Source organism: Bolinopsis microptera, chromosome 8 (genome assembly GCF_026151205.1).
Source record: "Bolinopsis microptera isolate Bmic1 chromosome 8, MBARI_Bmic_1.0, whole genome shotgun sequence".
NCBI classification, from domain to species: domain Eukaryota; kingdom Metazoa; phylum Ctenophora; class Tentaculata; order Lobata; family Bolinopsidae; genus Bolinopsis; species Bolinopsis microptera.
The window spans coordinates 7,224,219-7,250,324 of record NC_087079.1 but is presented as its reverse complement, the minus strand read 5'-3'; the positions used below and the strand labels follow the sequence as shown (position 1 = coordinate 7,250,324).

The window sequence follows — 26,106 nt, the reverse complement described above, 5'->3', positions numbered from 1 at the left end:
AGAATTCCTTCTAAGAATGTTGTAGACGTTAAAGCTGCATGGTGGGCGGTGGCTCAAATTATAAGCAATACCAGCAATCAGCATGTCAATTGTCCACGGTTATAAATCTCATACAGCATATATTTGTATATAGGGGGGGTGTCATGTCCGTCTATGTCCGCCTATGTCCTGTCCTTTTTGGATTCTATGAGACAACGGACGTGTTTTTTGGGACATTGGCGGACACAGACGGACATTGGCGGACTCGGACGGACATTGGCGGACTCGGACGGACATTGACGGACCCGGACGGACATTGGCGGACTTGGATGGACATTGGTGGACATTAGCGGACATTGGTGGACATTAGCGGACAAAAATTTTGAGGACTGAAGAGTACTGAAGAGTACTGAGGACTGAGGAGGATGGCTGAGAAGGATGGCTGAGGAGGATGGCTGAGGAGGATGACTGAGGAGGATGACTGAGAGGGAGGAGAAGGATCAGGAAGTCCCAGGAGGAGGAGGACCCAGAAGGAAGACCTAGGAGGAGGAGGAGGATGACTGAGAGGGAGGAGGATGACTGAGAGGAGGAAGAGGACTGAGGAGGAAGAGGAGGAAGAGGACTGAGGAGGAGGAGGAGGAGAAGGACTGAGGAGGAGAAGGAGGACCCAGGAGGAGGAGGACCCAGGAGAAGGAGGACCCAGGAGGAGGACCCAGGAAAAGGCCCCAGGAGGAGGAGGAGGACTGGGGAGGAGGATAACTGTTGAGGACTGATGAGGAGGACTGAGGAGGGGAGGAGGAAGAGGATTGGGGAGGATCAGGAAGACCCAGGAGGACCCAGGAGGAGGAGGAGGAGGAGGACCCAGGAGGAGGAGGAGGACTGAGGAGGACTGAGGAATAGGACTGACGATGACTGAGAAGGAGGAGGACAGAGGAGTACTGAGGAGGATGGCTGAGGAGGATGGCTGGGGAGGATGGCTGAGGAGGATGACTGAGGAGGATGACTGAGAGTGAGGAGGAGGAGGACTCAGGAGGAGGATGTTATATCATTATTTATAACAATGCTCTTATTTAGGACAGGATGTCAAGTTTCGTTTCCACCTAGTGGTGAGTTTGTATGTTTTCGAGTACTATGTTTTAAAGTACTATTAGCCGTTTTATAAATCCCGTTTTATGATGTATTCTTGACTATTGAGCAATGAATATTGGATTATGTATTTCTAATACGTTTTCTATTTCAGATTGTTATAACTGTCATTTGGTCGTTTTATTGCATTAAACATTGGTAGCAGTGTGCAATATACGAAACGACAATGACGAGGAAAGCCAACACACCTAAGTTCTGTGGTGAGAACTACAAGCAATACAAGAAACTCGTCCAACTGTGGGAGAAAGTCACCGACATCGAAGAAGATGATAGAGGAGCCGCCCTTGTTCTTAACATGTCCGGAAGTGCCTTAGACATTGCATTGGCAATTGATAGCACCAAAACAAAGGTTAGCGACCTGATCGCCATTCTTGACGGAGTGTATGTTGAAGAGAACAATATATCGTTGAAATTCGACGAATTTGATCAGATGAAGAGGGAAAAAGACAAGAATATAAAGGAATTCATCCATGTGTATGAGCAAAAGCTCAATGAGCTGAAGGCCGAGAAACTTGTACTCCCTGATCTCGTTGTGGCGAATAAGCTTTTAAGAGCAGCTAACCTATCCCCCAATCGGTATCTTCTGGCTAGATCGACATGTCAGACTATGACCCTTGCAGAAGCAAAAGCTGCCTTATTAAGAGTATCTGATAACGGACCAAGCCAAGCTCAAGCAACCAATAACCTCATCAAGGTAAAGCAAGAAGTTCTGGAAAGTGATGATGCAATTTTCTATAATGGAGAGAATAGTAGTTATGAAAAAGATGAGATTTATTTTCAAAGTGGGAACCGCTTTAGGCGCAATCCTTATAATACCAAAAACCAGGGAAATAAAAGACCTCAGTGTTATGGCTGCGGTGACACATCCCATTGGCTAAGAGACTGCCCAAAGAACAAACAAAGGTATCAGAACTCCAACAGAAATGATGTTAACAGACAGTGTTACGGGTGTGGAGACAGAACACACTGGATAAAAGATTGTCCATTTATCCGTGATATCCAAAGTCTTATCAGAAACCGCAACATGATCCCCAATCAGCAGGGTAGACAGACATACTTTTCAGAAGAAAATGATGAACAAGGATCGCATTTTAACGATTCAGACAAGCAAAATCATGACCTCCCTGAAAAACCCATATTTTTCCAATCTAATGTTGGCAATGAGCTAGAAGAAATATGGCTAGTTGGAGAAACGGTCAACAAGGCTGTCCTAGACTCAGGTGCTTGCAAAACTGTATGCGGAAAAGAATGGTTCACATGTTATGTTGATAGTCTAAATCAGAAAGTTCGTGATGAAATGAAAGAATTCCATTCACAGACTATATTCAAATTCGGAGTTGGAAAACTCAAGGCAATGAAAATGGTTCATCTGCCAGTAGAGATGTGCGGAGAAAAGATAATCCTTGAAGTTCATGTTGTTGACACCGATATTCCACTGCTTCTTTCATTGAAGACTATGAAAAACCTAGGACTAAGGATCAACTTTGAAAAAGATCAAGCAGAAATCAATGGTAAATTATTTGAACTTGAAATGACTTCTACAGGACACTATACACTCCCACTTATTAAGAGTTTCACATTCTGCTCTGAAGCATGCGTTATCAATACTGTTGATTCATGTAACATGTCCCCACCAGAAGATACTAAGAAGAAGGCCCTTAAACTACACAGGAGATTTGCCCATGCTAGAAGTGAGAGAATCATCAACTTGTGGGATCATGCTGGTAAAAGAGATACAGCTTTGGAAACTGAACTAAGGCTTCTTGATAAATCGTGTGAATTTTGCTTAAAACATAGGCGCGCTGCCCCAAAACCAGTGGTTTCTTTACCCCTTGCAACTGAATTCAATGAACTTGTCTCAATGGATCTTAAGCTGATTCGAGGTGTTTGGGTTTTACACTGTGTTGATTACCTTACTAGATTTTCAGCAGTACACCCACTCAAATCAAAAACTGCAAAAGAAGTTATGGAAAAGTTCATGTTGATTTGGATCTCCTTTTTTGGACCACCAAAAAAGATACTGAGCGACAACGGAGGTGAGTTTAACAGCCATAGCTGGGATGCTTTCTGTGAGGCATTCAATGTGTTACACAAAACTACAGCTGCTGAAGCTCCATTCTCAAATGGTATTTGTGAGCGTCACAACGCACTAGTAGGAGAAATGACTGAAAAGATCATTGATGATGTTAAATGCTCGATTCATATTGCCTTGATGTGGGCAGTTCATGCAAAAAACTCTTTGATCAACATCTTCGGATTCTCACCATACCAACTCGTATTAGGTCGAAATCCTAATATACCAGGGAACTCTGCCAACAAACTTCCAGCCTTAACAGACCAATCAGCATCTCAACTTGTAGCTGATCATCTTAACAGCCTTCGAATTTCAAGACAGGCATATATTGAAGCAGAGTATTCTAATCGGGTTGCAAGAGCCTGAGAGGCAAAGTTTTTACCGGAACCCACCAAAAGTTTTGTGTTGGGGACACAGTTTACTACAAACGCCTTGACCAAAAATCATGGCATGGTCCAGCCTGTAAAGTGATCACCCAAGATGGAACTCAGGTTTTGATCAAAACTGGCTCAGGAACACTCATCAAAGTACACCCATGTAAGGTTATCCTTAAAGAAGACGGGGAAACCCAAATTAACTCTAAACCAATGACTCAAACGAAACCAGAAAGTCATGTTAGTAAAAGGAGTAATTTATCAGAATCAGAGAGTGATGATGACGATTCAGAGGAGGAAAGCAATGACCCTGTTGCTACCACACAATACAACAATGAAGCAGCAGACAATTCTACTGTAGGCTCAGAACTTCTAACAGTAGAAGAAAACGACAGAGAAGAGCATATTCCCCAACAAAAACCAAAAGTTGTTCGACCTGGTGATAGGATCTATGTCTGCCAAGGATCAAATGTCGACCAAAACAAGTGGAATACCATGACTGTTGTTAGCAGAGGAGGAAAATCAACCGGAAAGTTCTCTAATTACTGGAACATGGTAGATGTGAGTACTGGGGAAACAAAAGGTGTTGATCTCGATATGATGAATTGGATTAAAGAAGACAAAGCAGAAGCTGAATCACAGTGTTTTTCTGAGCAGATATATTATGAAGTGTATGTGCATTGTGCAGCACAATGAAACCAACTCAGATCTTTATTTAGATGCAAAAAGTGAAGAACTAGAGAAATGGAAGGAATTCAAAGTCTTTGATGAAGTAAGAAGAATAGACTTTCCTGAGGAAGATGTATTGTCCAGTCGTTGGGTCACGGAAACAAAAAACAAAAATGGCAATCAGATCTATAAAGCACGGCTTGTTATCCGCGGCTTTAAAGAACACAATGCACCCCCATCAGACTCACCAACCGCTCAAAAGAGTCTAGCCAGGATGTGTCTTTCTATATGCAACTGGAAGAAATGGGACATCCAATCAATTGATGTGCGAGCAGCGTTTCTTCAATCAAATGACTTAGAAAGAACAGTGCTAATGAAACCACCCAAGGAATTTAGGGTGAGTGATGACGTAGTATGGAAAATCAAAAACAGTGAAAGCAGTATTAATGACATTCTCACTTTTCAGAACTAAGTGCCTAATATAATTAAGATATAACATCTAAACAGTTTTATTCCTGTTCCATATGATCGAGGATAGTCAGGGCTACAAAACCTGACCAAGTTTAGCTCAATCCAGTACTGCGCGTTCGAGATATGAGGTTAAATATACCAAAAATAGGGGTTTTCTGGTGTGACATCATTGTAAATTTTTAAGAGTTAACCTCAATATCTCACAAACTATCCATTTGTGGTCTTTCTGAGTTACACTATCTGTTTCCTCTGGCAATTTCGGTTCAGGTTCAATTAAGTTTGAAACAAAATCTCAGTAAATGTGAAAGTTCTGAGGATGTCAAGTTTGTAACAAGCGTGCGCGCGCGCGCGCGCGCACACACATATGACCTCATATCTTCCACATTTAATGATTTTTCATGGAAATTCTTTCACCATCCTGTAGCACTCATGTGCTGAGTAGGATAGCATTCTAATCATGTCTTTAAAAGCTTTAGATAGATACTGAGGGAGAAAATTCATGCTTGTAACAAGCGCGCGCGCGCGCATGGCCCAGACTATATGATCAATGGACGGGAGGATTAAAGTACTTTCATACACACCAGCATGCTCATTGATGGCTTAAAATGAAGCTAAGACATACTCCTATCAGATCCACCATAAGTTAGATACCATAATAATCATTAAATGTGTCTAAAATGAGGAAGCTTTGACAAGTGCGAGTGGTTTTGGCAAATTTTGGTATAAAATGGGCCCTGAGATCATATTTTTCTCATTAAAATCACATATATCACGAATATTTATGTGTGTTGGGTGTATCCTCATTGGTATCAACCATTTCAATCATCTAGAGCAGCTTTCCTGATTCTTTATCTCATGAAAATGGGCAAAAAAGCTCATAAATAGTCCAAAACCGGTCATTTTCGCCGCTTTAATAACCTCATTCCTGGCACCCAGAACACTTTGGGTACTCAAAACATGATTTTTCGGATACCTCAGGCCCCTAACTAGCACATGGAGCCAGAAAGAACAGTATGTAGAGACTTTTAAATTTCCATGGTTGAGAACCCAATGTCACACTATTCGTTCATTAATCCTGCTTTCACTGAAAAGCCTGTTTATGGACTGAACGATGGAGCTAGACAGTGGTTCATCACAATGAAGACTAAACTAGCAAGTTATGGTTGCAAATCCTTAAAACTTGATCCTTCTGTATATGTTTACCACCATAATAGAGAAATCAGTGGCTTCCTTGTGATTCATGTCGATGATATCCTAGTGGGAGGAAATGCAGATTTTCATCAGAATGTGGTAAAAGCCCTATGCTCTGACTTTCAACTTAGTACAAAGAAGAGCAAAGAGTTTAGATATATAGGTTGGGATATCAGTCAGAAAGAAGACCAAATACAAGTCGACCAAATATCATACCAAGAAGGTATTGTTCCTATCGAGTTAAACTCTGCCCGAAGAACCCAGTCGGATCATGAATTGAATGAATCAGAGAAGAAAAAATATCAACAATTATTAGGGAAACTGCAATGGATTTCGTCTCAATCCAGACCTGATATCCGATATTTGGTATTGGAATGCAGCCTAATGGCAAGTAAACCCGTTGTCAGTGATGTTATCCAGTTAAACAATGTTGTAAAAAGACTAAAAAAGCACACTCTAAGAGTATCTTTTTCGATCCCACCCTGTAACGTTGAAGATCTCAGGATAGTAGCATTTTCAGATGCTGCATTAAGCAACCTTCCTGACAAAACTTCGAGTACACGGAGCTATATCATCTTTATCAACTGTGGTGATGCATATTCTCCGCTATCATGGTGTAGTAAAAAACTGGAGAGAGTTGCAAAGACCATCATATACGCTGAGGGTATTGCCTTAGGAAAATGCCTGGATGAAGCTGTCAATCTAAGAGAAACTATGATGGATGTCTTAAATCTAAGGAATAACGAAAACAAAGACAATATGCTACCAATCATTGGAGTAACTGATAGCAAATCACTCTGGGATAATATTCAATCATCGTCTTTGGCTGCAGATCTCAAACTAAGACGAGAGGTAGCATCGATAAAAGAACAAATGACCCTTAGAGAAGTTTATGGAATTGTCTGGACACGCACAGAACTACAGCTAGCGGACTGCTTGACCAAAAAGACAGCTTCCCCCGAAACTTTAATGCACGTTCTAAGGACTGGATGTTACAGTTTTGACCTGAAAAGCAATTGCGTTGTGTCATCAGACCTCATTGGTTGTCAAAGCACAAGCAGATAGTGTGTTCATTTATTGTCTAGCCGGCTGAAGTGGTGGGGTTTATTCTTGTGCCCTAAGGACTGGACTGTTATGGGCAATGAAATACCTTTATTTCGACTTCTTATTGGTGTCATTACTCGAGGACTTGTTGTATTGAGGTGGGAAGAGTGATTAAGGCTATCTGAGGATGAGGTGTACCTGGTATGACATCAGTTTTCCTATGAGATATAGTTGTTTATTGCTCTGAATATTCTGGTGTTTGGGCATATGTTTTAACCCCTTCCGATTTCACGTCTGTGTGAGCTATATCTATGTACCGTTTCTCTTTATCATTTTATACTTTTATACTTGAGTGTGCATGTCAGTTATATTTCACTTGATCTTATAACTTAAGATATTTGCCAGATGTTATGGGCTGGTTTTTATATACTTCAAAGATTTTTAATTTTAACAATCACTAATCCTCTGGGTTAAACTTTTACATCCTTCTTAAATTATAAGTTTGTTTGGCGGGAGATTGTTATATCATTATTTATAACAATGCTCTTATTTAGGACAGGATGTCAAGTTTCGTTTCCACCTAGTGGTGAGTTTGTATGTTTTCGAGTACTATGTTTTAAAGTACTATTAGCCGTTTTATAAATCCCGTTTTATGATGTATTCTTGACTATTGAGCAATGAATATTGGATTATGTATTTCTAATACGTTTTCTATTTCAGATTGTTATAACTGTCATTTGGTCGTTTTATTGCATTAAACATTGGATGCTCTTCTCTGAGGATGACTGAGAGTGAGGAGGAGGAGGACTCAGGAGGAGGACTCAGAAGGAAGAGGAGGAGGACTCAGGAGGAGGACTTAGGAGAAATGAGAAGGAGGACTGAGGAGAACTGGGGAGGAGGAGGAGGAGGACTGAATAGGAGGAGAAGGAGGGGGACTGGGAGAGGACTGGGGAGGAGGAGGACTGATGAGAAGGATCAGGAGGAGGAGGACTGAGGACCGAGGAGGAAGAGGAGGAGGATGAAGAGGAGGAGGAGGACCCAGGAGGAGGAGGACTGAGGAGGAGGACTGAGGAGGATGGCTGAGGAGGATGACTGAGAGTGAGGAGGACTCAGGAGGAGGACTCAGAAGGAAGAGGAGGAGGACTCAGGAGGAGGACTCAGGAGGAGGACTTAGGAGAAATGAGAAGGAGGACTGAGGAGAACTGAGGAGGAGGAGGAGGAGGACTGAATAGGAGGAGAAGGAGGGGGACTGGGAGAGGACTGGGGAGGAGGAGGACTGATGAGAAGGATCAGGAGGAGGAGGACTGAGGACCGAGGAGGAAGAGGAGGAGGATGAAGAGGAGGAGGAGGACCCAGGAGGAGGAGGACTGAGGAGGAGGATTGAGGAGGATGGCTGAAGAGGATGACTGAGAGGGAAGAGGAGGAGGAGGAGGACTCAGGAGGAGGAGGAGGACTGAGAAGGAGGAGGAGGAGGAGGACTGAATAGGAGGAGGAGGAGGGGGACTGGGGGAGGACTGAGGAGGAGCATGGAGGACTGAGGAGAAGGATGAGGAGGAGGACTGAGGAGGACTGAGGACTGAGGAGGAAGAGGAGGAGGATGAAGAGGAGGAGGAGGACCCAGGAGGAGGACCCAGGAGGAGGACTCAGGAGGAGGAGGAGGACTGGGGAGGAGAAGGACTGTTGAGGACTGATGAGGAGGACTGAGGACGAGGAGGAGGAGTAGGAGGAGGACTGAGGAGGGGAGGAGGAAGAGGACTGAGGAAGATCAGGAAGACCCAGGGGGAGGAGGAGGAAGAGTAGGAGGAGGAAGCATCTAAATGTTATTTCCATTTTTGTCCGTTTTTGTCCATTTTTGTCCGTTTTTGTCCGCTCTATTTTTTGTCTGTTTTGAATTTATATAGGGTACCGAACGGACAAAAAACATGATCCCCCTGTAACAGCAAAAATTGAACATTTTATTTAGCAATTTAGGTGTCCATTAATGTCCGCCTATGTCCGCCTATGTCCGCCTATGTCCGTCTATGTCCCCCTATGTCCGCCTATGTCCGCCTATGTCCGTCTATGTCCGCCTATGTCCGCCTATGTCCGCCTATGTCCTGTCCTTTTTGGATTCTATGAGACAAGCGGACATAGACGGACGTGACACCCCCCCCCCCCCCCCCCCCCCCCCGGCCCCCCCCCCCCCCCCCCCCTATATATACAAAATGTTGACAAAACTCTCATTCACACATTTACAATAGAGAGTCATAATAGAGGATAGACAATAAGCAGTGGGCAAGATAGGCTAACAATGGCCTACTTGAAATCAAATCAAAATCAAACATAATCCCACCAAGTATACTATTTAAAAGAAAGTACTATTTTTGATAAACAAGGGCAACTTTTTCCAGCTCGTAGCATCTCTACGTAGCTTTGCCCCATAATATACATTAAATACATGTACAATGTACTGCAGAAGAGCTGTAAAAAGATTTTTGATCTTTTGGCAGGACCTGTGCTCAGTCTGTTATAGGTTATTTGGCCAAATCTACGGAACTTAAAGCATGAGGTCTAGGTCTCAAAGAGAGCATTACACGCAGCACTCTTTCCAAATTTTTTGCACTGAAGAAAGAAGCGAGCAAGAAGTTAGCAAGTAAGGTAAGGGAAGTATATAAAGGGCCCGGCCATCATAGCCTTAGAGGTTTATAACCCGTTAGGCATTTTAAGGCTGACTGAGCGACACTTAGCACATGTCATTTTACTGGGCAGTGCTCAGTCTGTCATTCCGCCACAGCATATATCAATGTTTAGATGTTTAACACTATCAGCCTAGATGGCAGGGCCTACTCTCATGCTGTCTATGTGTGATGATTAACTCTGAAAAACTGGGGACAACTGGGGAATGATCCCAGAACCGCGACATATCGCGTGCCTTGCTCTACCTATTGAGCTACTGTCCCTGATTTTCAGAGCGAAATCACCACTCATATACAGCACAATTTCGTGCTTTGTGTAATAATAATATCATGTTGCACGTGTAATGTAAATAGTGTGGATATGTGCGAATATATAATCTAATAACTGACTATCAGCCTAGGGTCAAGTTCTCTGATCTTGATAGACTTCCTTAGTTTGTGTGGCATGTTCCCCATCACCAAAAAGTTGAGAACTTGTTAGAAACCTAAAATATTTTTCTGGAAAACTATGTTTATGCTGAAAACCGAAGTTTTATTATAAATGTTGACATAATTTGGTATAGATATTATAAATGTTGCCATAATTTGGTATAGATATTATTGCCCACGTTAAGGGGCCTGTTAATAATTAAATAAATAATAATAAATTATTAGCTATTTTAGATTTAATAATAATAATGGTATACGGTTTAATAATAATAATGGTATACGTAGATTGTTTTGAAGAACTTGTACAAATTTCTCCGAAGTAATAATTGCTTCAGGGTAATACAAGCTTCGCAGTCATATTATTTTCAGTCGGTGTGTATATAAACACAAAGCTTTGGATCCCAAGTAAAATTCAAAAGAGTGAGAAAAAGTTCTGAAATACAAAGGAAACAAATATCAGAGATTTAACACAATTGGTTGTTTATGTAGCGCTCGATTTTACAGTGTGATATAAATCAGTTAAAATACGAAATAAGTGCGCGGCCCGTTAATTAAAATATGCGCGGCGCGCCAATTTTAATTTGTATTTCAATCTTTGATTTTATGCTTGATGCATATATTAACGGGTGATACTCGTTAATGTTCCAAATATTTTACGGACCGAGTTTGACCGTTGACGAGTCCAACTCGGCGCGCGTCGTGGTAGGTTATAAATCTACAAACTGCATTCCATTTAACATTTAAAACAGTCATCACGCAGAATGAAAAATGAGTTACTGACAATTTTCTCGACTGACTGACAATGTTTCTTCTTTTGGGGGGGGGGTCCAACCCGATCAATTCCGATCATTCCGATCCCGATTTTGGCCTCATCAACCCTCATATCGGAAAAATCGGGAAATTTAAATCTTCCCTCTGAGGTTTCTAGGCGATATAGGTAGCTATTTCTGTACTTAAATATGACAAGAAATCGATTGGTGGTGGTCCCAGAACTCCAAAATGGTATCTTGTTCCAAACAAGAATCGTTTCGTCCGAAAAACAACACAATGTCGAATCAACTCTTGTTTGACAGAAACATCCACCCCGGTCCACAATTGAAAGAGGTATGGTTGGTAATAACAATCGTAACAAATAGCGAACGCTTTAGTAACTTTTGATTTAAATTGTCTCCACAATTTGTCTCCACAATTTGTAACAGGCTATCTGCAGAAATGGGTAGCACGGTTAATGACTGGTCCTTTCTCAAACTTCCAATCCTCAGTTAGATACAAAGAATAGTCTACACAATTTTCAATAACATTAAAAGGGATGAAAATCACTTTATTTATCAAAATCTTTATTTATCATGTAACAACTTTTCCATAGTACTGGAGAGTAAAACTCTATTAAACAAAAAAATTCTCGAGCACATTTTGAGTCAGTAACAGTAACATGTCAATATGTTACAGACTCAAATGCGTTTAAAAACATCTTAGTAACAATAAATTGTGTAAACCGATGAGGAGGAGGAGGACTGAGGAGAAGGAGGACTGAGGAGGACAGAGGAGGAAGACTGAGGAGGACCAGGACGAGCACTAGGAGGATGAGGACGAGGACTAAGGACGAGGACTAGGAGGATGAGGACGAGGACTAAGGACGATGAGGACGATGAGGACGAGGACTAAGGACGAGGAGGAGGACGACTGAGGAGGAGGACGACTGAGGAGGAGGACTGATTAGGAGGAGGACTGATTAGGAGGAGAAGGAAGAGAAGAAGGAGGAGGATGAGGAAGAGAACTGAGGAGGAGGAGGAGAAGGAGGAAGACTGAGGAGAAAGAGGAGGACCGAGAAGGACTGAGGAGGAAGAGGACTGAAGAGGAGAGGGAGGACTGAGGAAGAGGAGCAGGATTGGTGGAGGAAGACGAGAAGGAGGAGAAGGAGGAGGACGAGAGCGAGGACGAGGAGGAAGACTGAGGAGGAGGACTGTTAAAAAGGAGAAGGACGAGGACTGAGGAGGAGGACTGAGGATGAGGAGAAGGAGGACTGGGGGAGGACTAAGGACGAGGAGGACTGAGGAGGAGGACTGAGGGGATGAGGAGGAGGAGAAGGAGAACTGGGGAGGACTGAGGAAGAGGAGGACTTAGGGAGGACTGAGGAGGAGGAGGACTGAGGAGGATGATGAGGAGGAGGACTGATGATGAGGAGGAGGAGAAGGAGGACTGGGGAAGGACTGATGAGGAGGAGGACTGGGGGAGGACTGAGGAGCAGGAGGATGACTTAGGAGTAGGAGGAGAAGGAGGAGAAGGAGGAAAAGGATGAGAGGGAGGAGGAGGACTGAGGAGGAGGAGGAGGAGGAGGACTTAGGAGTAGGAGGAGAAGAAGGAGAAGGAGGACTGGCGAGGAGGAAGACTGACGAGGAGGAGAAGGACTGCGGAGGAGGAGGACTGAGGAGAAGGACTGCGGAGGAGGACTGACGAGTAGGAGGAAGAGGAGGACTGAGGAGGAACAAGATGAGGACTGAAGAGGATGAGGAGGATGAGAAGGAGGACTGGGGGAGGACTGAGGAAGAGGAGGACTTGGGGAGGAGGATGAGGAGGATGAGACTGATGAGGACGAGGAGGACTGAGGAGGAAGACTGAGGAGGATGTGGACGAGGACTAAGGACGAGGACTAGGAGGATGAGGACAAGGGCTAATGAAGAGGAGGACGACTGAGGAGGAGGACTGATTAGGAGGAGAAGGAAGAGAAGGAGGAGGAGGATGAGGAGGAGGACTGAGGAGGAGGAGGATAAGGAGGAGAACGAGGAGGAGGATGAGGAGGACTGAAGAGGAGGAGGATAAGGAGGGGAATGAGGAGGTGGAGGAGGACGAGGAGGAGGACTCAGGAGGAAGACTGAAGAGGAGGATGATGAGGATGAGGACTGAGGAGGAATACTGAAGAGGACGAGGACTAAGGACGAGGAGGAGGAGGAGGACGACAACTGAGGAGGAGGAATGATTAGGAGGAGAAGAAAAAGGAGAAGGAGGAGGAGGAGAAGGAGGAGGATGAGGACTGGGGGAGGACTGAGGAGGAGGATAAGGAGGAGGAGGACTAAGGACGAGGACGAGGACGAGGACGAGGACGAGGACGATTATGAGGAGGACAGAGGATGAGGACTGATGAGGAGGAGGATGAGGAGGAGAAGGAGGAAGAGGACTGGGGGAGGACTGGGGGAGGACTCAGGAGGAAGAGGATGATGACTCAGGAGGAGGATGAGGACTCAGGAGGAGGACTCAGGAGGTGGACTCAGGAGGTGGAGGAGGATGAGAAGGACTCAGGAGGAGGAGGACGACTATGAGGAGGACTGAGGAGGACTGATGGGGAGGAGAAGGAGGATCAGGAGGAGAAATGAGGATGAGGAGGAGAAGAAGAAGGAGAAGGAGGAGGACTGGGAGTAGGACTGAGGAGGAGAAGGGGATTGAGGAGGAAGGTGAGGAGGACTGAGGAGAAGGACGAGGACGAGGAGTCAGGAAGAGGACTGAAGAGGACTGAGGAGGAGAAGGACTCAGGAGGAGGAAGACTTAGGAGGAGGAGGAGGAGGACATCTAAATGTTTTGTCTGTTTTTGTCCGTTTTTGTCCGCCCTACTTTTTGTCCGTTTTGAAAATACAGGGTACCGAACGGACACAAAACATGATCCCCCAGCCAAGCATGTGTTACGATACAAATGTACTTGACTATACATTTAAGGTGCAGTGTACTAGTGATATTATGGTTTGTTTAAAGACCGGACCACAAAATATAACCCGGTACCTAGTGTTGTACTAATACATAATAACAAGTAACAGGGATAAAATTAATGAGCAGAAACAATCGATCTCACGTCAAGAGGCCAAAGCACTCGGGTCTGGGAGTACATGACAACTCCAACTAGTAGTGAGCATACTAGCCCCTGCAGTGGAAAAACACATAAAACATACTATTGGAATGTCCAATTAGTTCGTTTTCTCATAACAATATAGCATATGTAGGGGTTCTGGTTGAATTATATCACTTCTGAGAGGTTTTAGAGATCGATTCTCTAAAATTTCTCAATTTTCCGATTTTTCCGATTCCGATTTTGGCCTCATCAACCCTCATATCGGACATCGGGTTGGACCCCCCCCCCCCCCCCCCCCCCCCTTCTTTTTCCCCATTTAGAATACAAAGATTAGTACATTTTAGCTTATGATTAATATTATATTTTTACCTATGGTTTACCTAGATTGCCTCAAGGCCAAACCTAACATCCTTCATTAATATTAAATTTTTTAACGGGTAATACTCGTAAAATATTTGTTTCAAATGTCAAATGGACCGTCGACGAGTTTGACAGATGTTACTGGTATAGATTTCTTCGAAGTCCCTGGAAACCTTGTATTCTTTGTAATTTAATTCTTTAACGTTGTATTCTCTTAATACATTACGTTTGCTAGAATTCTTGTGTGTAAGCTTTAGAACTCTAAATGTCAAACAGAGATTTACGGCCAAGTGTCAACCCGGGGTTTGAAGCACGTTATACTAGTTTCAACTTTTATCAAACTGATCCATCGATTTCAGCTATGACATTTTTAGTTTTGATCAAACAAATAGTTTTTATTACATTGTGGCGTTGATTACATTAAAATACAGTTTGATGTTTAAAACGGGGCATATGAAAGTTTTTTATTTTGTAAAACCTCGCCTAATCGACGAAGTTACAGTCAGATCGAAAATTAGAAATAGCTTATTTTTAAAAGCAGTTGAAAGTGCTATTTTCAGAACCTGGTGGGTATTAGTTTAAAGATTCGTTGGAATTCATTTTACTGACCATGACATAAGATCCAAATTGGGTGCTAGGGAAATGCAGCGGACTAAATGCTATTTTACAATTACATCTTCCCCGTCACTGATCAGTCACATTTAAAGGTGCGAATGGTGTATTTGTTATGCCAACTAACACCAGAGCAGAACACTAAAACAGAGAACTTGTTAAAGTTCAAATTTAGCCCCGTAAAACTCAATGTATGGAATGTAACAGCCAATGTAATGTTCTTACAGGATCGTTGACATATTACGTAATCACGTCCTGAACAACGTTTAATTTAACCCCCCGGCCCCCCCCCCCCTCTCGGTGATTCCGTATTATGTGAACGACCCCTAATATGTTTACATCGAGGTAGTTCTTACTGATTTATAGCAACATTTATCATAGCAGCTTGTTTTTTAAATCATTGTTTCTTATGATACAAGTTTCGTTACCATTCGTATCACACATAATAATAAATGTCTATTAAATGACGTAGTGTAACTCGTCGGAAAATTCCTGGTCCTTTTTGTAGTAATTGTGCGGAGCGCGCTTGCGCCGAATCAAAAATATGTGAGAAAGTTTTTCTTGCGCGCATTTACTGTGACATAATGTGTCACGTGATAATCTGAAACTTTGAATGGTCATAACACCAAGAGATAAGCAACAGAGGTAAATCTGGCTACGTAATATTGTCAAGTAGGTATCTAGAAGTTGTGTGAATATTTTGAAATCAAATTCGAGCGTTTACTTTGTGATTTAGCAAGGTGCGCGGGAAAAAGCAAATAACCGTCAGCACATGGCCATACAGCCTCCATAGTGGCATCTGAGATCGGCTATCGATGCGGCACTAATTACTAGTCCATAAAACAATCATCCCAGGAGCCTAGGGGCTCCAGCAGAAGAGTGCCTTATTTGCCCGTAAGAGCCTCTACTATTACTGAAACGTTTGTTTTTCAAAAAAATTTTCGCCTTGTAAAAATAACGTTTTCTTCCGCAGGAGGAAAATTTAAAACAACGTAGATTTTGAATCGCGAATTATCGTTAATTGACGATGTCAATTCATGGCAGCTCGGCGCGGCACAGTAACGCATTTCGCCGATCTAGCCAGATCTGTCGCTGTGAAAAACCTTATTGGGTGCGCGGCGCGGCACAGTAACGCATCGCGCTACAAGAATTATTGCAAAAAGTTTTATTTCATATTTTGGGCCATATAAAAGTGCGCTGCGCAGCCTTTATAACTTCGCGGATTCTTGTTCTCTGGTTGGCTGAATCGTATCACGTGGTACGTGGTGCGATTGCATTTTTGGAATGTTTGAAGCGCGGCGTGCAAATGCAATATAGTAATATACTTACGACGCGAGCGCGCGCGGAGCTCAACAAGCTGTGAAGACGCAATTACCTGTAGTAATATCGCCAACCAGTAAGGTCTGCTGGGTATGAGACAGCCGAGATGCGAGAGTTCAAGAAAGCTGAAGAAGAATTGTAGGTTTATATAACCTACCAGGACGCGCGCTGAGTTGGACTCGTCGACACTCGACCGTCCCTAATAATTGGAACAAATATTTTAAGAGTATCACCCGTTGACAGAAGAAGAGAGCACACGAAAGGGGGCGGGGGTAGAAAGGGGGGGGGGGGGGGTATTTCGATATAATTATAAGGCTTATTTTGACAGAGAAAAGCATAAAATTTTAAAAGTCGATTCTGAGGGTGAAGATCGCGTTTTTATCCAAAGTACCCCTTTTGTGGTGATTTGTAGCGCGATGCGTTACTGTGCCACGCCGCGCACTCAATGAGGCTTCTCACAGCTTTGTCAAAGTGGAAGCTTTTAGGAAAACAATTGTTTTATAAAGGATGACGTTATGCTACCTTGTACTATGTATCTAAGACATGCTTGTATTGCGCTATGTCATATGTAATTGCTCTGTGAAAGTTTGGAATCCCTATTTACTTCCTACGCCACGCTACAGCTAAATTAAGAAAGTTTAAGTGATGCGTTACGTAGAACGTTCCTATCCTCAAAGGGACTGTCCTCTCAGTATTGTATAAACACACTATTTAGCAGATGTAAATGTAATCGTCCAAGTAGTTCCATTTTTATACCGTTTGCTTCGGCTTCCAAATTGATTTTTGTTTGGGGGGGGGGGGGGGGGGAGTTCATGTTCATGTTTTGTGTCCCTTTTTGTCCGTTCGGTACCCTATATTTTCAAAACGGATAAAAAGTAGGGCGGACAAAATTGGACAAAAAATGTTATGGAAATAACATTTAGATGCTTCCTCCTATCCCCCTTCTCCTCCTCATCCCCCTTCTCCTCCTCCTCCTCCTCCTCCTCCTCCTCCTCCTCCTCCTCCTCCTCCTCCTCCTCCTCCTCCTCCTCCTCCTCCTCCTCCTCCTCCTCCTCCTCCTCCTCCTCCTCCTCCTCCTCCTCCTCCTCCTCCTCCTCCTCCTCCTCCTCCTCCTCCTCCTCCTCCTCCTCCTCCTCCTCCTCCTCCTCCTCCTCCTCCTCCTCACAGCATGTCGTCTTTAAACAGATTCAATAATTTACCAAAAATACACTCAAACTAATAAGTTTAATCATTCTGTCAGACAAACTTGACCGAAGCTTAATCATATAAAGATCGGTGAGTTCAAACTTTAAAACGAAATAACTTTTCACAAATTTCTTAAGTTTTTCTGGTCCTTGACAGTTCCAAGGTGAATAATCCTGCAAGAAGAGGATGCTATCAAGCGGGAGAAACGTCACTGCTGTACTTCTCGATTTGTAAGGTTCGCCTGAGGTTGTAGAATGAAGTTCGTTATTGGTGTACCGTGTAATAGTTAATGGAGTGTCAAAGACCAATTTCAAAACGATAGTGATACAGATAGCGTGGCTGCGTGGCATATGAAATGTGCTTGAAGTATTGCCAAATTATCAAAAATTATTTACCGTTAAGTTTCATAGTTCTCGTAAATGTTTGATGTTGTCAGATGTGTCATCTACACTAGGAGAACTCCCCTCCTCCTCACCCAGATGCACTCCACTTGAAGCATTATAGGCAACCTTCCCAAGTCCCTTATCTTCTTTCTTTCCCTTCCTTCTCTCACAGCAGAACAGCAAGCTCAGAGCAATGGAGACTACCATTAGGATCCCTGTTGTACAAGCTAGTACTGGTACTAAGATAAGATCGTTTAGAATAGACAGACAATAGGCCAAGCTCATCTTCTGTCCGATTAAGTCGGCCTGTTACATTTTGTAACTCATCTTTTGTGCTGTTTAATTGCCTGGTCATTGTTTCTAGATCATCTTCTGTCCGATTAAGTCGGCCTGTTACATTTTGTAACTCATCTTTTGTGCTGTTTAATTGCCTGGTCATTGTTTCTAGATCGTCTTCTGTCCGATTAAGTCGGCCTGTTACATTTTGTAACTCATCCTTTGTGCTATTAAATTTACCGGTCACTGTTACTAGATCGCCTTCAGTCGTGTTGAGTTTACTAGTGACTGCAGCCAATTCTACCCTCATTGCCTTTAGTTGCACCTCCTTTTCATTTAATCGACTCTCCATGAATTCCCGATATTCCGTTATATCACACCCGGTGACCTCAACCACAGACCCAGATCTTGACTTTGCCAGTACGTCCTCCCAGCGTAGTTGTCTGCTGCTGATAGTCTCTACTTCAGCACACAAACCACCGTCTGCTATTCTTTTTATTGTCTCCGAGCTCAGCACCTCTGTATACATATTAAATCTGTATAATTGGCCTCTAAAAACAACACCATTACTATCCTGGTTACCGAATCTATCAAACCACACAGTCCCGCTGGTGTACAGTTCTCTTCCTGATGAAGTCTGGCCACTAGCTGCTAGTTCCCCGTCCAGGTAGAGCTGCGTAGTCCGTGAGGAGGAGGACCAAGTCAGACAATAGTGGAACCATTGTCCGGCCGGGGTAGTGAATTTACTCTGTAAGTTGTCCAAAACCCTATCATATAGTATTCTGTTGTATTCCCCGTAAGATGTAATCAGTATCTCATAAGTACTGGAGCTCGTCTGGTAGTGGAACACCGTCGGAAAGGAGGATGAGGTGGATACTCGCTTAACCCAAGAGCAGAGGGTCAATGATGTATGAAACGGGCTCATGTCGTGATTAAAGCTTATGTAGTCACTAAAAGTAGTCCCAAACTGCAAAGCAGTGTACTTTCCGTCCACTGTTTCAGTAACAGGGAACACAAGGAAGATAGTGAGAACGAATAAAAGCAACATCGCGGAAAGTTATATTTCAGAAATAAAACTAGGTCACTGGGTGCTGACGTGGTCAACAGGGAAACATAATGTAGAGAATCTGTGGAGCTAGTAATTACTGAAGTTGTGAATTTGTAAGTGAACCTGAGAAGTTTTAGCGTCAGATAATCGAGCAGGGTAGCAGGACACAGTGCAGCTGGCAAAAAATCTGATAATTTATAATACATATTTTGATATTAAATGTCAGGATTCATCAAAATTCAGATGCGAGCGATTAACACACCATAATTTGCACAAATTCAATCAAGTTTCCTAGCCCAAATATAAAAAGTCCTTCCCTGTTAAGTTTTAACAATTTAAGCGAACTGTTGTATTAATTATGCACTGAAGGTTATGAAATACTTAGACACCGAAACTTTGTTCAAATAAAGGCAATAATTTTTATTCATCTGGAGTGACACTTTTTGAAGAGAGCTGTTAATTCTGCAGTAGCTTGGAAGCCTCCACCGTCCACGGGGGAGGTGTTTAGTCCGGTAGAGGAGATATCAGTCCATAATAGGAGCGTTTGGACTGTTGAGTTAAATACAGAGGAATTCTTAGAATCTCATAATCGGAGCTTTAATGCGATGAGGAGAGCTTGTGAAAGTTTTTTCTCTCGTGCAAATCCTTCTAATACATTAATCCTATAAACCACTTTTGTTAAATCCGTAGTCCGTACAGTTGTATTTCATTCGCGCGCCGAGATATCCAGCCAAAACAATTTGAACCTGTGAGGTCACTTAGTCTTAAGTATCCTGCTCTGATCCGTGCATATAGAAATACATGTAAAATGAGCGTACGGGCCGACTAAATTACTAATTAGGAATATATTAACAATTTACAATACTACTACTAGCGAACCTATAACCAATGGAGAGGAGACGTTTTATGACCGGTTGAAAAATAATTATTAGCCTACGAAAACCATGAGCTGAGATACACCTGAAATAAAATTGAAGTTACACAGAAAGGCATGTAAATTATGTATAATTATAGCTCCAAACGTAAAAGCTTTTAAGTTCTAAGCTTGATCTTGGAAATAATGTTAATATCATTTAACATTATTAATATCCGTTCATAAAGCTCCGATTATAAGATTCTAAGGTATTCCTCTGTATTTAACTCACAGACGTACGGCCCTTTAACAGGAATCTAACGATTTCAATAGATGGCAAAAAGCTAGAAAAAGTTCAATGTACAAAGTTTCTTGGGGTGATAATAGACGAACAGCTATGTTGGGAACCACATCTTAATCATTTATCTTTAAAGCTGAACTCCAGTATTGTATCGATTAAGAGAATTTGCAAATTCATTCCCAAATCTACATATTTGAAACTATACAATGCTCTTTTTATGTCACATCTTAGCTATTGTATAAGTTGCTGGGGTGGGATCCCTAAACATAAGCTGAATAAAATCTTTGCAATTCAAAAACGATGTATAAGACTGCTATTTGGTAACATTCCTAATTTTGATCATAAAGAATACTACTTAACCTGTGCACGTTCAAGAACTTATAACGAACATATGGCTAGCAAGAACTACTGTCTTGAACACACTAAACCGCTATTCACTGAGCAGAAAATTATCAACCTGGAGAATCTGCACATGTACCATACATTTATGGAACTATTCAAAATTCTTAAATTTGATGTCCCCCAGTCGATTAAAGATCTTTTCAAGTTCTGTCCTAGAAATGAAAAACTTCGTCTGATTGTCCCATTACTGAGGTTAGATATCTCCCAACAGAACTTTTTGTACACCTCTACGAAAATTTGGAATGATCTCATCCCCTATGTATTCGAAATATGTGATGCTAATGAAGATGGGATACTAATCCCGGGTTCTTCCAAAAATTCAGACTTATCAGCCTCGTCAGGTATTATTAAATCTAACCTTAAAAAGCACTTGCTATCCCTCCAAAATCGAGGTGACCCTAATATATGGTAACTAATCTATATTATATCTCAAATTCTACATCCGGTACGGCTCTCATGCACACATGATATCTCTCTCTGCCATGAAACATGGCTAACCTTTCAAACTATGATTTAAAACATAAACCAAAACTAAAACTCAACTGGGCTCTCCTATGTCACCAAACTAGACCAATAAGCAATTTTAGCTTAGATAACTATATTTTTCTATATTTTTCTATATTTGTATAATAAGTTTATTGACGTAGTGGATGGTTGAGGGGGTTTCAAGCACAGGTCACTCTCAAATCCTAAAGATAAGCAGTGGCCTTCGGCACTTGAAACCTCTTCAAACCTCCCCTGATTTATTTATTATTGATATTGTTTGATTGTGCCGTAAAAATAAATATTTGTTTTATTAAATATTTGTTTTATTAATAAATGCGTTGATAATGAAATAATCCCAATTTTAAACTATTGAATGAAAAAAGACCAGCAGTTAAACTTCGAGGTAAATTGAAAGTCAAAGAAGTAAAGTAATACCATGTACTTCACAGCATGTCGTCTTTAAATAGGTTCAATAATTTACCAAAAATACACTCCAATTAATAAGTTTAATCATTCTGTCAGACAAACTTGTCGGCAGCTTGATCATATAAAGATCGGTGAGTTCAAACTTTAAAACGAAATAACTTTTCACAAATTTCTTAAGTTTTTGCGGTCCTTAACAGTTCCAAGGTGAATAAGAGGATGCTATTAAGCGGGAGAAACGTCACTGCTGTACTTCTCGCTTTGTAAGGTTCACCTGAGGTTGTAGAATAAAGTTGGTTATTGGTGTACCGTGTAATAGTTAATGGAGTGTCAAAGACCTATTTCAAAAAGATAGTGATACAGATAGCGTGGCTGCGTGGCATATGAAATGTGTTTAAAGTATTGCCAAATTATCAAAAAATATTTACCGTTAAGTTTCATAGTTCTCGTAAATGTTGTCAGATGTGTCATCTGCACTAGGAGAACTCCCCTCCTCTTCACCCAGATGCACTCCACTTGAAGCATTATAGGCAACCTTCCCAAGTCCCTTATCTTCTTTCTTTCCCTTCCTTCTCTCACAGCAGAACAGCAACCCCAGAGCAATAGAGACTACCATAAGGATCCCTGTGGTACAAGCTAGTACTGGTACTAAGATAAGATCGTTAAGAATAGACAGACAAGACCCAAGCTCATCTTCTGTCCGATTAAGTCGGTCTGTTACATTTTGTAACTCATCCTTTGTGCTATTAAATTTACCGGTCACTGTTTCTAGATCGCCTTCAGTAGCGTTGAGTTTACTAGTGACTGCAGCTAATTGTTCCCTCATTGCTTTTAGTTGCTTCGTAGGTATCACATCACACTCGGTGACCTCAACCACAGACCCAGATCTTGACTTTGCCAGCACGTCCTCCCAGCGTAGTTGTCTGCTGCTGATAGTCTCCTCTGCTTCGGCACACAAACCTCCGTCTGCTATTCTTTTTATTGTCTCCGAGCTCAGCACCTCTGTATACATATTAAATCTGTATAATTGGCCTCCAAAAACAAAACCATTACTAACACTGTTACCGAATCTATTAAACCACACAGTCCCGCTGGTGTAGAGTTGTCTTCCTGAAGTCTGGTCACTAGCTGCTAGTTCCCCGTCCAGGTAGAGCTGCATAGTCCGTGAGGAGGAGGACCAAGTCAGACAATAGTGGAACCATTGTCCAGCCGGGGTAGTGAATTTACTCGGTAAGTAGTCCAAAACACTATCACCTGCTACTCTGTTGTATATCCCGTTAGATGTAATCAGTATCTCATAAGTATTCGAGCTCGCCCAGTAGTGGAACACCGTCGGGTAGGAGGATGAGGTGTATACTCGCTTAACCCAGGAGCAGAGGGTCAATGATGTACGGAACGGGGTCATGTCGTGATTAAAGCTTATGTAGTCACTTGTAGTGGTCCCAAACTGCAGGGCAGTGTACTTTCCGTCCACTGCTTCAGTAACAGGGAACACAAGGAAGATCGCGAGAACGAATAAAAGCAACATCGCGGAAAGTTATAATTCAGAAATAAAACTAGGTCACTGGGTGCTGACGTGGTTAACAGGGAAATATAATGTAGAGAATCTGTGGAGCTAGTAATTACTGAAGTTGTGAATTTGTAGTGAACCTGAGAAGTTTTAGTGTCAGATAATCGAGCAGGGTAGCAGAACACAATGAGTAAATTAGCAAGACACATTCTAGCTGGAATGAACCAGAAATCCGATACTTTTAATCTGTGGAGCTAGTAATTACTGAAGTTGTGAATTAATACTTTCGTATCATTTAAACAAGAACCTTTTTTAGGCCTGTGTCCGATATTTGAGTTCATTCATCATTGTAAAAACAGGCCTAACGTTGGCCTATTTGGCTTAGAGAGTAGAGTGGCAAGTTTTCATCGTTTGTTGGTTGAGTTACTCCAGCTAATCATGAGGGTGGTATGAATATTAAAGGGAGTACTGGCTTCTCATTTCAAGTACATGTATCATGAGGGTGGTATGAATATTAAAGGGAGTACTGGCTTCTCATTTCAAGTACCTGTATCATGAGGGTGGTATGAATATTAAAGGGAGTACTGGCTTCTCATTTCAAGTACATGTATCATGAGGGTGGTATGAATATTAAAGGGAGTAATGGCTTCTCATTTCAAGTACCTGTATCATGAGGGTGGTATGAATATTAAAGGGAGTACTGGCTTCTCATTTCAGGTACCTGTATCATGAGGGTGGTATGAATATTAAAGGTAGTATTGGCTTCTCATTTCAAGTACCTGTATCATGAGGGTGGTATGAATATTAAAGGGAGTACTGGCTTCTCATTTCAAGTACCTGTATCATGAGGGTGGTATGAATATTAAAGGGGGTACTGGCTTCTCATTTCAAGTACCTGTATCATGAGGGTGGTATGAATATTAAAGGGAGCACTGGCTTCTCATTTCAAGTACCTGTATCATGAGGGTGGTATGAATATTAAGGGAGGACTGGCTTCTCATTTCAAGTACCTGTATCATGAGGGTGGTATGAATATTAAAGGGAGTACTGGCTTCTCATTTCCAGTACCTGTATCATGAGGGTGGTATGAATATTAAAGGGAGTACTGGCTTCTCATTTCAAGTACCTGTATCATGAGGGTGGTATGAATATTAAAGGGAGTACTGGCTTCTCATTTCAAGTACCTGTATCATGAGGGTGGTATGAATATTAAAGGGAGTACTGGCTTCTCATTTCAAGTACCTGTATCATGAGGGTGGTATGAATATTAAAGGGAGTACTGGCTTCTCATTTCAAGTACCTGTATCATGAGGGTGGTATGAATATTAAAGGGAGTACTGGCTTCTCATTTCAAGTACCTGTATCATGAGGGTGGTATGAATATTAAAGGGAGTACTGGCTTCTCATTTCAAGTACCTGTATCATGAGGGTGGTATGAATATTAAAGGGAGTACTGGCTTCTCATTTCAAGTACCTGTATCATGAGGGTGGTATGAATATTAAAGGGAGTACTGGCTTCTCATTTCAAGTACCTGTATCATGAGGGTGGTATGAATATTAAAGGGAGTACTGGCTTCTCATTTCAAGTACCTGTATCATGAGGGTGGTATGAATATTAAAGGGAGTACTGGCTTCTCATTTCAAGTACCTGTATCATGAGGGTGGTATGAATATTAAAGGGAGTACTGGCTTCTCATTTCAAGTACCTGTATCATGAGGGTGGTATGAATATTAAAGGGAGTACTGGCTTCTCATTTCAAGTACCTGTATCATGAGGGTGGTATGAATATTAAAGGGAGTACTGGCTTCTCATTTCAAGTACCTGTATCATGAGGGTGGTATGAATATTAAAGGGAGTACTGGCTTCTCATTTCAAGTACCTGTATCATGAGGGTGGTATGAATATTAAAGGGAGTACTGGCTTCTCATTTCAAGTACCTGTATCATGAGGGTGGTATGAATATTAAAGGGAGTACTGGCTTCTCATTTCAAGTACCTGTATCATGAGGGTGGTATGAATATTAAAGGGAGTACTGGCTTCTCATTTCAAGTACCTGTATCATGAGGGTGGTATGAATATTAAAGGGAGTACTGGCTTCTCATTTCAAGTACCTGTATCATGAGGGTGGTATGAATATTAAAGGGAGTACTGGCTTCTCATTTCAAGTACCTGTATCATGAGGGTGGTATGAATATTAAAGGGAGTACTGGCTTCTCATTTCAAGTACCTGTATCATGAGGGTGGTATGAATATTAAAGGGAGTACTGGCTTCTCATTTCAAGTACCTGTATCATGAGGGTGGTATGAATATTAAAGGGAGTACTGGCTTCTCATTTCAAGTACCTGTATCATGAGGGTGGTATGAACATAAAGGGAGTACTGGCTTCTCATTTCAAGTACCTGTATCATGAGGGTGGTATGAATATTAAAGGGAGTACTGGCTTCTCATTTCAAGTACCTGTATCATGAGGGTGGTATGAATATTAAAGGGAGTACTGGCTTCTCATTTCAAGTACCTGTATCATGAGGGTGGTATGAATATTAAAGGGAGTACTGGCTTCTCATTTCAAGTACCTGTATCATGAGGGTGGTATGAATATTAAAGGGAGTACTGGCTTCTCATTTCAAGTACCTGTATCATGAGGGTGGTATGAATATTAAAGGGAGTACTGGCTTCTCATTTCAAGTACCTGTATCATGAGGGTGGTATTAATATTAAAGGGAGTACTGGCTTCTCATTTCAAGTACCTGTATCATGAGGGTGGTATGAATATTAAAGGGAGTACTGGCTTCTCATTTCAAGTACCTGTATCATGAGGGTGGTATGAATATTAAAGGGAGTACTGGCTTCTCATTTCAAGTACCTGTATCATGAGGGTGGTATGAATATTAAAGGGAGTACTGGCTTCTCATTTCAAGTACCTGTATCATGAGGGTGGTATGAATATTAAAGGGAGTACTGGCTTCTCATTTCAAGTACCTGTATCATGAGGGTGGTATGAATATTAAAGGGAGTACTGGCTTCTCATTTCAAGTACCTGTATCATGAGGGTGGT

The 26,106-nt window shown here is 42.0% G+C and overlaps 3 protein-coding genes across 5 annotated transcripts in view; 1 reads left to right on the top strand and 2 right to left on the bottom strand.

Moving 5' to 3' along the window:
* The window catches only part of LOC134819546 (5'-AMP-activated protein kinase subunit beta-1-like), a 96,890-nt gene that overhangs the window by 9,199 nt on the left and 61,585 nt on the right, over positions 1–26,106 (bottom strand). The window lies entirely within an intron of this gene.
* Positions 1–26,106, top strand: part of LOC134819545 (S-formylglutathione hydrolase-like) — a 97,632-nt gene that overhangs the window by 47,308 nt on the left and 24,218 nt on the right. The gene's annotated exons all lie outside the window — the stretch shown is intronic.
* On the bottom strand, positions 18,031–19,096 carry LOC134820122 (C-reactive protein-like; the record flags this gene model as incomplete). The annotated part of the gene is made up of 1 exon (XM_063830344.1): positions 18,031–19,096. A coding segment is annotated over exon 1 (1,044 nt), but the record flags the coding sequence as incomplete, so codon positions are not given.